This window comes from Poeciliopsis prolifica, unplaced genomic scaffold, assembly GCF_027474105.1.
Source record: "Poeciliopsis prolifica strain line A6 unplaced genomic scaffold, Auburn_PproV2 SCAFFOLD006, whole genome shotgun sequence".
NCBI classification, from domain to species: domain Eukaryota; kingdom Metazoa; phylum Chordata; class Actinopteri; order Cyprinodontiformes; family Poeciliidae; genus Poeciliopsis; species Poeciliopsis prolifica.
The window spans coordinates 4,036,644-4,049,914 of record NW_026562381.1 but is presented as its reverse complement, the minus strand read 5'-3'; the positions used below and the strand labels follow the sequence as shown (position 1 = coordinate 4,049,914).

At 40.1% G+C, this 13,271-nt stretch overlaps 1 protein-coding gene across 1 annotated transcript; it reads right to left on the bottom strand.

Moving 5' to 3' along the window:
* Nucleotides 1–2,217: 2,217 nt before the first annotated feature.
* On the bottom strand, nucleotides 2,218–12,263 carry LOC129360582 (forkhead box protein O4-like). The gene is made up of 3 exons (XM_055030903.1): nucleotides 10,510–12,263; nucleotides 6,137–7,571; nucleotides 2,218–5,399 (listed from the first exon to the last, which is right to left on the bottom strand). The coding sequence occupies exons 1-2, from the start codon at nucleotides 10,960–10,962 to the stop codon at nucleotides 6,156–6,158; spliced, it is 1,869 nt and encodes a 622-aa protein (XP_054886878.1). The 5' UTR covers nucleotides 10,963–12,263; the 3' UTR covers nucleotides 2,218–5,399; nucleotides 6,137–6,155.
* Between the last annotated feature and the right edge of the window lie 1,008 nt (nucleotides 12,264–13,271).

Sequence of the window (13,271 nt, the reverse complement as noted above, 5' to 3'; positions counted from 1 at the left end):
CTTTGTGTTGTTCTGTGTGTGACTGTAGGACCTGCTCGTTGCGCTGCAACCTGAGTAGTCGTAGACGTTTCACAGACTGTAGTTAGATTTAGCAACGTGCAGAAGAAACAAGTGCATATCGACTTAAAACAAAGCAAAAGCGCTGTTATAACACAGGTGCCTTTAGGCGGAAAAAACTGGAGCGCTGCTCAAGTGGAGGGTTGTTACTGCTGGAGGCTGGACCAGGGCATCGATCGGCGGCTTCTCCAAGTGGAAACGGATGTTTTCTTTTCCCCCCGCAAGACGGTCGGCGTCATTTCCGATGAATATTACGCCCGTTTTTTTTCACCTTCTGCTAAGTCCCAGCATCTCAGCAAGAGCCTTTGACACAGATGGATGTTAAAAAAATGGACAACTATATTTAAAACAAAAAGTACAAAAAAGAGAATAAGTGCAAAGACAAAAAATGTTTTTGAAAATGTAAACATGTTTTCTATAAAAAAAAAAAATTATCATCAAAACAAACCGTCTTTTGTCTTTCTTTAGAAACCAACTCCCATCTGCAAACTTCCACTTTTCACAGACGGAGCTTTAAAGCATGTTTACAGCTTCAGTTTTTATGTTGTGTGTTTGGACTGACTCCAAGTTCCACCATGTTTATCTCCAAGCAAACATGCTAACTTATCAGAGATATTGCTGCAACCACATCAGCCACTTATCAAATCTTCAAGGACTGGAGTTTCAGAGTTCCCAAGAAAGTCCGGAGAGTTCTTGCTCAAGGATAACAAGCAGGCAGGTGTGAGTCAAGAAGGGCGGCGAAGAGGCCACGTGTCTCCAAAAAAGAAAAACACAGCGAGGACAGATTGAGAGGAAGAAGCTGGAATAACGCTTCCCTTTTCAGGTCCAATTTAAAGGAACATACCAGCAAATTGATAATCCATATATTATTAATCCCAACTCTCAACTAATGTGTTTCTAGTTTTGATTTAAAGGAAGTCAGTGTTTTGGCAGTTTTGTGGTTTTCTGGAAGTTTGTTCAGATTAATGTTCCAGATTAGATGCTGAATGCTGTTTTTCCATGTTTGGTTCTGGTCTTGGGGATGCAAACCAGAACCAGAAGACCTGAGTGGTCTGCAAGGTTGATGCAACAGCTCCAGGGGTGCCTAAAGTGAGTAAAGTGGGTCCTAGAGGGCCAACATCCTGCAACCTTTTCAGCATGTCAGTGTTTTTCTTAGGCCATCTAACGAGCCACCTTTGGATCCAACTGTGCTAAACCAGGGAAAGACCTAAAACATACAGGATGACGACCCTTGAGGGCCTACTTTGGGCACCACTGATTAAAGTCAGATCCATACATTTGAAAAAAGATAAAACACGTGGATGAGTTTCTCAAATTTTTGTTGGGGACATTCCTCCTTAAATATTAGAAATGTTCTTCAGGTTATAAAAGGCCGACTTTGTAAACATCTTTATGTGTCTCTGAAGTTTCAAGTCCATCACTTCAGGCTTGATCACTAATTTCTAGCTGTAATAAGAAAAGGAGATCGGGATTTCTCTGTTGCTGCTCCTAGTCTATGGAATAATCTACCCTTTTAGATTCGATTTGCCCACAGTCTGGGTCTGCTCAGATGAAAAGTTGCCTGTTGACACAAAGAAATCCCAGCTGTTCAGGTAAAACTCAAACCAGTCCAGTACTCTGACCTCAACTTCAACAATATGTGAAAGTGAAAGTTGATGTTTGTAGCTGCAATGCGAAAAAAAAAAGAAAAATTTCAAAGGCTATAAATATTCAATGAGTGAATTTTATAAACACGGTTAAGAAACTCGAGATCGTAATCTGATGGGAGCTTGAGGTCTATCGTCAAAATAAAAACCTGAAAACCTGCCATCACTGATTAACCACACGGGTTTCAATCAGGATCTGATCCAGAAATCCAGTAAATCTCTGAGTCGGTATTAAGTTGACTTGTTCCTCAATAAAATCCTAACATTTGTTCAAAACTGCAGTAAATTATAAATGCAGGGACATTTGAGAAACCATGACTCCACTTAGATACAGTTTCATTTAAAATGTACATTTTATGTTGATATAAACAATTATATTGAAGTGTTCGTTCCATCCAAAAATAAATTTATATAAATTCTGTTTATCTCAGAAAGTAACGGAAGTAGCTGGAGCAACAGCGCCCTCTGGTGGCAGAACTTGAAGTCTGCAGCGTCACAAATAAGTGAAACCGAGTGGGTTAAACATTTTATTGAATTGATTTCTGCATCTCTACTTTTATCTCTGGCTGACTTTACAAAGTGTAAAGAAAAGAATAAGAAGAAAAAGCAAAGAGGAGGGAAAAGAAGAAGAAAAAGAAAATATTCACATGACTAAAAAACACAAACATTAATTGGCTTCTGCACAACCCATCGCCCCCCTAAGCCAACTTTTAATGCTGTAACAAATGAGGGCAAAGTTAAAAACATACAGGAACTAACTGCTACTAACAATAACAGAAGAATAAGAACAAGCAGAAAGTTGTGTCAGCGTTAGAGGAGATACAAGCCAGGTAATAAACACCACAGAGGCAGCGACCGTAAACTGGAGTAAAAGAAGCTGCTGCAGCCTCTCAGCTGGAAATGATCAAAAATTAAACAAAAACAAGCCTGGTTGCATATATGACTAAAATAATTACTGATATTACTGAATAAAAATCATGCAAAATTAAAGAAGTTTGACTCTTGCTTCCAAGTTATATTGTACATGTAAGAACAAAACAAAAAACAAAAAGTTCTGGTTGCATCCTAAGTATCATAATCCAAAATACAAAGGCCCTGATATGCACCGACTGCACTGATATCATCTAGCACCATTATTTGCAAAAACAAAAACAAGATATAAAACATTTGTGGGGAGGGAAAGAAGGAGAGTGCTTTAACGTGTTTTTTTTTGTTGTTGTTTTGTTTTTTAACAATGTTATTGTGAAAAAATGAGTTCAAGATGCAGAGTGGGTGTTATTTCTGAGCACAGAATCAACAAAAACAAAATGTTAAAAGATGGGAGATGACAGGTTTAAGTATTGCTACAAAGCAACATCGTGCTCTAGTGTTTTGGATTTTAAAAAAAAGAAATAGTACAACTAGCACTGACACGCATGGCTAAACAACTAAACATGAATACTCTTCAAAGAAAAAACAAAACAGGAAGTTTAATTTTAGATCACCTCATTTTTTTCTCAGAGGAAATTAAATCAAAGACATGGCATGTTGGGTTTCCAGTCTTGTGCAAAATAAATATCCGATTAAATCTGCACGCAGCAGTTTTCCTGCTTCTGAGAGGTAACTCGTTTTGAGATGAGAACCGACGTAGATTTCAGAGTAAAACAAATAAAAAGCGCGAGGCAGGTGGCTGGGAATCGGAGCTGACATGATCATGTATTCGCCTCCTTTATCTTCCCACTAAAAAAATGAAATAAAAATCACATTACAGGTCTGCTTTGCGAAGCGTATGTACACAGAAGATGCTGTGTCAGGCCCAAGCGCTTTTTAAATGCCATGCAAATATTAGTGTTCCTTTGGTTATGTAAAAAAAAAAAAAAAATCCACATGCATTTTGTCCTTTACAAAAATAAAAGTATAGAAAAATCACCATTAAAAATCTGAGAATGCTTCTTCCAATGTAAAAAAAAAAAAAAAATCATTTGTCATTAGTAATATACGTATTATAATATTTGATTTATCATCTCTACCTAAATTGTATATTAAAACTATAATGAAATATATTCTTTTCTGGTACCTTTCACACTGTGATTTAATTGATTTTATGTTAGTATTTAAAAATTAAAGTGTGAGAGGAGACTCTTACAGTTTTGCAGCGCCTTGTCAAAAATACACATCCTTTTAGAAACGTTTCCACGTTTTGAGGCGCTTAAACCACAAACTTAAATGTTTTGTTGGGATTTTATGTTAAAAAAAATAGAATAAAGTTGTGTAAAAAAGTGATCATGTAAAGTAAATAAATCTGAAAAGTGTGGCATCTTTCCTCAAATGTCAATTAATCTGCAATTGAAACAGAAAAAGTGTTGTTGTTTTTTTGGCATATTTTTTTGGGGTCTACACACTGAAACGGGAAAATTTGAGTTTTAAAATTTATTTTAAAAATTATAATTTCTGGATTTTTAAAAACAGAAACCGACAAAACAAATTTGCAGAGATACCAAATGCTAAGTGTCTTCAGATGCAGGAAATTGGTTGAGACAAAACTAGAACTACAGCAAAAGGTAATTCAACGCCACACTTTTCAGATATTTGCAAAGAAAAATGTTCCACACCTAAAATCCCAATAGAACTCATTGCAGTTTGTTTTTGTAACAAAACGTGAGACGTTTAGTGAGGAAGAGTACTTTTCCAAGAAACCACAGCAGGAGAACATCCAACAACAAAAACCTTTGATTTCCTTCAAGGTTTTGTTTCCGTCTCCTGATAAATCTGCATAGCGTGCCGTCAAGTACAGGTGCAACGTGTTCATTTCATTGTCTCTTTTAAAGGATTATATGCTCTTTTTTATTATTATTTGTTGAAACGATATAAACTAATTTTTACAGTTTGGGGTCCCTGTGTAGCAGGAAACCTAAGTGCTTTGAAAATGCACAGACTGAAAGAGGAAAACCCAAAAACAACAATAAGAGAGCGGAGGCATTCTGGTGGCGTGTAATACTTTGAAATGCCCACGCGTTCGATTTCTTCATTTTGTTAGTTCAACTGCACCTCAGGGATTTAGGAGGAAACAAAAACACCCTCTAGCTGGTTTCTATCATAGCACGCTTGTCAAAAAATGCCAAACAGAAGGAAAACTCCAATTGAGTTCAATTTACAGGGTTGATGTAAAGCCACCAAAAGGTCGTCCAGTCCGTTAGTCTTCCTGATCTCAACTCTCTGTTTCCCTCTCGGGTCTGTGCAGCTTGATTGCCCGCACTTCTTTCAGTCGATCGCATAGCAACGTGTCGAGCGAGCGCTGGTGCAAAACTGGCCAAAAAAACAACAAGAATAAAGTGTTCAGAACCAGCGCCAGCTTGATCTGGACGTACCGTCTCTACAGCTGCTGCGGTGTAACATGACATGAAATGCAACCTCTGATGATTTGTCTTTACATTCCAAAACATATCTTTTTTCTTTTCTTTTTTTTTACACAAATAATAACAATATAGTCATCAGTTCCGGTTCTTAAGAAAGCAGCCAAGTTGTTGCCAAGTGTTATTAAGAAAAATCATTTAGAGAAAAATGAAAAGAAAGCCGTGCATAGTTGCCTCCCTGTAACCACACATCTTGGCACGTGATGTGAGGTCAGATGTTGGACTTGCTGTTTTCATCCAGCAGGGGGCGGTGCACCGGTTGTTCTGCTGTTTTAGTGAGGTTAAGTTGACTGGAGGTGAGATCCTGCAAGACAAGACATAATCGACACAATCGTGAGTCATAACAGCTCACTGGATCATCAATATGTGGCGCTCTTGATCAATGTGCAAGAGAAATTAAGATGAATAAAATGGCCGCTGTCGGACCGACCCGCATGAGACGTAGAAGGACCAGCTTGTCCACATCAGACGATGTGGACAAGCTGCTACTTTGACATAGTTCACTTAGTGAACACAGAAAGTGAGCAACATGGAGGAACTTTGACAGTTTCCACATTGTCGATTTTATTTTTAAGCAGTTATGAGCCATAGAGGCAAAACCTTAAACTGCTGCTGCGCAAGTTTCTCAATTTGTTGTTGCTAGGTAACCAAAGGATGAGTGAGTTAGTTGATTCCATCAACAGAGAGAAAGTTGAACAGCTAAAGTCCTTCCTCTGCCTACGTCCCCCAGAATGCTGTGCGATACTTGTTCGGAGTTCAGTGAAGTTATTGAATCTATTGATATTGATCACTTGTCTATCATGATCCATGTTATTGATTTATTGTCCTGACTTAGGTTGTGATATTATGGCAAAATGTTAAGAGATTCAAGTGACGTTCGCTGGTATAAATGCATTTTTCCGAGGCGGATGGGTTGTTAAAAATCCAGTTTTAACTCAGTTTAGCTGCTTTTTTCCAGTTTGAGTTGATCCTGCAGTTTTTTACTCCTTAAGCAGTTTAAATAAGAATCGTCTGTAAGGTACAGCAGAGGGGTTGACGTACCTGATGAGGTTCTGCTGGATTAGCTGGGCACCCAGCTGTGGGCCGAGCCCTGCGTGGTGGTCGGCCCCGTGTAGCCTTGGCCTCCGGGCAAGATGGGGTCAAAGTTGAAATCCATGCCGTCTCCGTCCATGAGGTCGCTGTTGATGATGTAATCCACATCACAGTCCAGGTTCTCTGTGAACATGTCTATGTCCAGGTCCGTGGGCAGTCGCTCCTGACCGGGCTGGAACCCTGTCGGAACGCCAAACGGACCAACCGCCGGCAGGCTCAGGTTCTGATTGGCAGCTGGGGCCGGAGCGGTGTGATGAGGGCTGATGGTTTGCACCTGGTGGGTTTTGAGAGCAGAGAGGGGAGTCGGGTCCTGGGAGAGTCCGGACAGGATCATCCCCAGTCCAATTTGATGCTGCTGGTGGTTGTGGCGGAAATGCTGCTGTGGCGGCGGCTGCATCTGTGTCTGCATCGCCATCGGCGCTACGGCGTTCGCCTCCAGCGCTTTGTTCAGCTGCAGCTGAGCGGGTTTGGCTCGCACGCCCAAACCCATCTGACCCAGACCTCCAGAGTTCGCCAAGAGTGGGCTGACCTGGGCCATTAGCACATCACTAGGCGGAGGGGAGTCAGAGGTCAGCAGCGCCTCCAGGCTGGAAGGAACATGGCCGCCGTAGTGGCCGCCACCGTGAGCGCTGGAGCTGCTCATGGGGTTGAAGAGGGAGTTGCTGAAGGACGCCGGCGGCTCTTTGAGTGAGACGGCGGGCTGGGCGGCAGAGTGCGCCTGGTGGAAGGAGGTGAAGCCGGAGCCGCGCGGCAGCAAGGTGGAAGCGGAGGGCAGCGGCGTGGGCGGTGCCGGCGGCGCCGTGCTGGGACTGGCCGCGCCCTGCTGCGCCGTCATCAGGGTGAGGTTGTCGATCAGGTCCAGCTCCTCCATGACGGTTTCTGTGAGCGTCGGGGTCAGGCTGCTGGAGGCGTAGCGGCCCAGCAGGCCGTCGTCAGGCAGGCTGTCATCGTCCTCCTGGCCTGGGGCGATGGGTGACAGGCGGCCGCTCAGGGTGCTGGCGTTGGAGCTGGTGCGCGGGCGGAAGGTGGTCCACATGTCAGCGTCGTCCAGGCTGCCACGCGATGACGGGCTGCTGCTGTTCACGCCCCACTTGGGGAACTGCTGCGACGAGTTGGGGCTCTCAGCTCCAGCAGAACCGCCGCCGCTGTCTCCCTGCAGCATGCCGCCACCGCCGGCCGCTCCAGCCTGCTTCTTGGTCTGCTTGGCTCGCATGCGGCTCTTCAGCAGCTTGCTGCTGTTGTCCATGGAGACGGCTCGGCGGCGGGGGGCTTTCCCCGTCTTCCCACCCTCGGGGTTGAGCATCCACCAGGAGCTCTTCCCGGTGGACTCATTGTGAACCCTCAAGAACTTGTTGTGGAGTGATAAGTTGTGACGAATTGAATTCTGACAAAAAGAATAAGAACAAAATCAGAAAAATTTTACTTTACAAACAAAAGACTCAATTATGTCTGAAAAAGGGCAATGTGGCTAAAAACATGTCCCAATATAGCATTTCATATCAGTCAATAGTAATTCTTATTGGTCAGTTTTTGGTTTTAAATATATAAAATACTGCCAAACTGTTGGCGTGACCTTTTCTGTTTTATCCACAGTTTTCATTTTTAAACAGTTTTGACGCACGGCGGCAAAACCTGAAACTGCTGCTGTGCCAGTTACTCCAAGTAATGTTGCTGGGTAACCAAACAGCGAGTTAATTGATTCTATATATTAATAAGAACATTCTATCAAAGTTAAAAAAATAAAAATAAAATAAAAAAAAAACACCCTGGGAACCCAACGAGTTCATTGATGAAAAAAGAATCCAGATTTTTCCAAAAAAAACAATTTTCAAAAGCCAAACATTTGATAAATCTATTTAGCTGTGAAGCTGCACACAAGATACATTTTGGGCAAGTTACTCAATGAGTTGCTGTTAGGTAACCAAAGAATGAGCAGATTATCTATCGATATTGATCACGTAACAATGCTGATAGATATCGTTATTGATTTATTATCCCTCAATTTATCGTTAACTGGAGTATAAAGAGTTTAGGAAGAAAATTTGCTAAAAAAAAACAAAAAAAAACATTCAGAGCAGTAATTAAGACAGATTTGTAAAAAATATATATATATATTCTGCATTTAACATAAAAAATTTAAATATATTCTCAAGATTTATAATTTTAGCTGCATCTGATTCAAATTATGTAAGAAAAATAAATAAAATTTATCAAATAACCCTGACCTGACCCTAATCACAGAGCTGCACTGAATTGATGTCACGTCAAGCAGAAAAGGCTGACTTTAGATGTTTATTGTTAGGAGTATACAATTATTATGTTATTGTATGTTAGGAAATACATTTTATTGTACCATTGTTTATTTTATTATTTAAAAATGAAATGAATTACTTGACTTTTAATTTATTTCTAATATCGTGCAAAAAAACTTCAGTAAAAATATTTTTTTACCTCATTAATTGTCAGAATTAATTGTTAACGGAAGAAACTTAGTTCCAACTGTGTTACTTCTGAATCTGGAACATTATGAGGCAAAAATTAGATCTGGACCTGGATCTGGATCTAAATTATTTTCTCAAATGTACCTTCATAATGCATAAAACAGAAAATAAAGAACATTGTGTTTGGTGTGAAATCTTTGGAGGCGTTTTAAGAACACAGCGGTCTTCCTATCAGACGTAACAGCCTGAAGGTCATGGGAGGTTTCCTGTTATGGCTGCAAAGATACAGAGTTAAATATTGTTCCACTGCAGAACGGGCCAAAGTTTTAAAGCCTTCTTTCTTCATGGCCCTGTTTCTTATCCAGATGGCAGAGAAACTGCCTGCCAGCTGGCCGAAAGATGTTCACGAAGCTTTTCCACAGCGTTTAATAAACACAAATTCTGTCGCTTAGAAACAGGAGGTCATTACTCTAAGGACACACTTTTTTAAAACCAGAGTGCTGAGTGGCGTGTCTGCAGACATAAGTCTATGTTTGAGAACAAATAAACCAATTAGATGATCAATAGATTTTTTTCCAATGTAGGTTGTGATTTTCTAGCCATCACAGATATCCCAAAATTAAGGAGTCAATTTTTCCTAAATCCTGCGTCTGTTTTGTCCTGCAGGCTTGCCATACAGAGTGGCAACAAATTAAAGGTGGAACAAAACAATTAGCTGTTCAAAGAACAACTTTTACATGTTTGTCTGCTTGTATTGCTCTTAAATTTGATTTTACAAAATGCTGTCTGTGCTTTGCTTGGAAAAGCATGCAACATGCAACTTCTTAAGCTTAAAAAATATTTTTATTTTTAGACATGGATGTAGTTTCTCACCTCCCCAGTAAAGAGTTTAATAATATTAGATGAAATCAAGGGAATAAATCCTGTTTCTATGTTAAAACTGATTTGGTTTTTGAAGTTTAAATTCAGTTTCAATTAACTTGAACTTTGAAGAGATTTTTTTATTATCATTTTGATACTTAATTTGCATATTAGTGATGTTTATTTAGGCAGTTTGGCTGAATACTGCCTAATTAAGGTAAAATAAAATTTTATCTTAATTTTGTTGAGGTAAAAGAAAAAATAATGCACATTTTCACCACTTATTTCACTGAAAGGTTTTTGCTCTTGCTTACAGTGTCTGTGTTTCAAATCTTAAATCTGCACTTTTTTTATTGTTAATGTAGTAACAGCTACTTTGTCAAATTCTTTTCTATTTATAGAATCCTAATATTTATTTTATTATTCTTGTCCATTTTTAAATATACTTTTATCTATACAATAATCTGATCTTTCCTTTACAATAAAAATTACCTTTTCTACTCGTTTAATTAGAAAAATTGTATGTTTAGTTACTTGTTGAGTAGTGAAAAGAGGAATACAATGATTACATTTTTGTAATTCTTTTGGCACACAAGTAATTTGACTTGACAATTGTGTGACAAAATATTTTGAACACCACTGTTCTATACAGTTGTGTGGAGAATATAATTTTATATTTCTACTTTAAATATTTTCCTATGTGCCCGTTTTCTAAGTGTATACAGTCAATAATTTAGGGACTCTGTACATAATCATGGTGCCCTTCATGTCTGAGGTGTTTTCATGCACACATGGCTTAAATGAATGGATGATCAACAGGCTCCTGCTGCAGCATGTTAAGGACAGAATGCAATAATTTGAATCAGTTGTTCAGGGAGGGAAACATCTAAAACAATAACAATTTCATAAAATGCAACCGTGGATCTTTCCTAATCTTAAATTATCATGTAGTTTTGATTTGTTGTGCAAAAAAAAATAGGAATTATGCGCAACAGGTTGTTTACTTTTGCTAGGGCTCACCTTCCAGCCGGCAGAGCTGTTGCTGTCTCCTTTATCTCTGAAGTAAGGCACAGTTTTCACCATCCAGTCGTAGATCTGAGCCAGGGTCAACCTCTTTTCTGGCGAGTTCTCGATGGCCTGGCTTATCAGATCCGCGTAGCTCTGGTTCCCCCACGCGTTGCGCCGGGAGGATCCTTTGCGGGGCGTCGCTCCGGCTCCGCCCACGCCGGCCACAACCCCGCCCTCCTCCGCCGCCGCGGCAGCAGCAGCTTTCTCGGGCTCGGAGATGATTTGCTGCGGTTCGGACTTGTCCTCGTCGGCTGCGGGCGGGGTCCCGGCGGCGGACTCGGCGCCATCCGCCCCTTCGACTTTGACAGCCGAGATGTCGGGCCTCGGGAGCGGCCATGTGCAGGAGCGGGGTCTGCTCTGCGGCTCAAAATCTGGATCGATGGGGGGCATTGAAGACTCCTCCATGCTGGTTTTCTAAACTCCGTCTGACAAAGTTCTGTTCTCCTAAAACATTTACCTTTTTAATATTTTAACGTAAATTAAAAAGTTTCTGAGATAAAAAAAAAAAATACATATACATATATACCTCAGTCACAACAGGGGGTCTTCAACTAAGGGGCCTAGAAAGGAGACGCAATAATCTGGACACACCAATGGCCTCTGTTAATCCTCAGATTGGAGATTAGGGAACCCAAATAATCTCCTTAATAGTAACTATCATAAACCTTCCGATTTATATATATAGAAGAAGTCTCTTTGTTTCAATGAAACACAAACAATAGTGAAGGAGTGTTGAGCGCCGCAACATCTGGATCTACAGAGGTTTCTGCTCATACAAAAAAAAGTTCGTTAAGTATAAAAAGTTTTTAGAAATCACCAAAGTAATATTTTAGAAATGAGTGAAAATATATTTCTGTACCAAATTTCCAGATTTCTTTTTTCTTACTTTTCCGTCAAAAATATTTTTTTATGTTTGAAGAGCACGTTTGAAAATAAAAACAAACAAACAAAGAAAAACACGCAAGAATATAAAAATCAGCAGTCACTAACCAGCGCGGCTGAATTAGAGTTAATAGTAAAAATGTCCAAGGAGCGACTTTGTGCAAACAATCCTGAGACTTTGTCCACTGTCTCTGCGTCCCGTCTGGGATTTAAACATCCAAACTTACGTCTAAAAGAGACAAAAAGGGGGGGATGTGCTTTAATCTAACCTTAATAAAGTTTATTGTAGTAAAAAATAAGGTAAGTGTTTTTAAAAAAAAGAACTAGTCCTGAGGTCCGTCCCTTAGGTCCGTTCCATTCGCCACATTGCGGCCAGGCGCATGTCACCAACTGCCATGTTTCTCCCAGTCTTGCCGCCTCACACGCCGCCGCGCAACAAACTAAACTCCAGTCTGGTGGGCGCCTTCGTGGACTCGGTGAAGGAATCCCACAGTTTGTTCCAGGGAACTCAGCGGAGCTCGGTCGCCAGCGGGTCTGTCGGCTCCAAGTCGCCGCCGCACTTTCCAAACAGCACGATAGCCACCGTAACGCTAGCTGCTTAAGCTCCTGCTACTCCAGAGTTTACAATCCGTGAAAAAGTCCGCGAAAAACCTCAGATAGGCTCCCCCGAGCATCCGTTTCAGATCCTGGACGAGTTTTGAGAAACTTTCTGTCGTCGTAGCGATCCAAATATCCGCTTCTTCGCTCTCTTTTTGACTTATTTTGCTTTGTTTTGTTTTGACTCGATGCGAAGACTCCCTTCTGACGTCTGTTTACCACTGTTAGGCAACGCGATCTGCGCCTGCGCCCTACGGAACTCTGGGAAACGGAGTCCTTCCATGTGTCAGACAGCGCTGGCATACACAGCAGCTCCAAGAGGCAACATGTACCTTGTATTATGTAACTGTTTATGAAAGACTGCTGAGTACACTTTGTTCGTTTAAGATGATTACGGGCAATTAAACAGGTTAGAGCGGTAATTGCTCACAGAGCTCTAGACCGTACCGGTTTATCTTTAAGAATTATTGTGATTTATGTCACATGACTAAATATAGGCTATTAAAAGTGCCACAAAATAGGACAAATAAAATTAGAGATATAAAATAGAGGAATAAAGAGTGAGCAGAAACAACTATTGAATTAATTTGACCATAAAAATAGTCATGAATAAAAAATATTACATTAAGAATTTATATTTTGATGTATCTTCATATAAAAAACACAAAGTTTTCAGGAAATATCAAGCCAAAATTTATTTTTGTTGCTTTGGGTCTAAATACAGAAGATGATAGTCATTATGATGGCATACATTTATAGGATTTATTGTGATTATTGTTAAATAACATTTCCCACAAATATTTTTCAAAATGACTGCCATCCCATTTTTTTAAATTATGTAAAGTGTGGCAGTATTCTGCAGGGGACTTCTTGTGGAGATGTGCATGATCTATCTATCTATGCATGTTAATTTTCTCCAGGTAATGTGGATGCTTTTAACAGTAATGTATGCCCATGTCACAAAAAGTCACTGCTGGAAATATTCTCCAATATGTCACTTTTTTAAAAAATGAAGGTGGAATGATAGATTGATGACGTTAGAACATTATTTTTCCATGAATCGTTTGGCTTTATTTGTTTAAGGCCTTTATTTTGTCATTTATTGCTGTTTTAAATTGGCTGTTATGTAACTGAAATCCTAATCTAGGTTGCAAATTAGATTGTACTCCAAATGATATGCTGCACAATACTTCTTAATGCTATTCTTTATGCAGCAAATCTCATAAAATCAATAA

Bases quoted from the DNA above. Each gene is read 5' to 3' on its own strand.
- LOC129360582 (XM_055030903.1), bottom strand. From the start codon at position 10,962: ATGGAGGAGTCTTCAATGCCCCCCATCGATCCAGATTTTGAGCCGCAG. The intron at 7,572-10,509 runs GTGAGCCCTAGC...TCTTTTTGTCAG, and splicing joins ACAGCTCTGCCGGCTGGAAG to AATTCAATTCGTCACAACTT.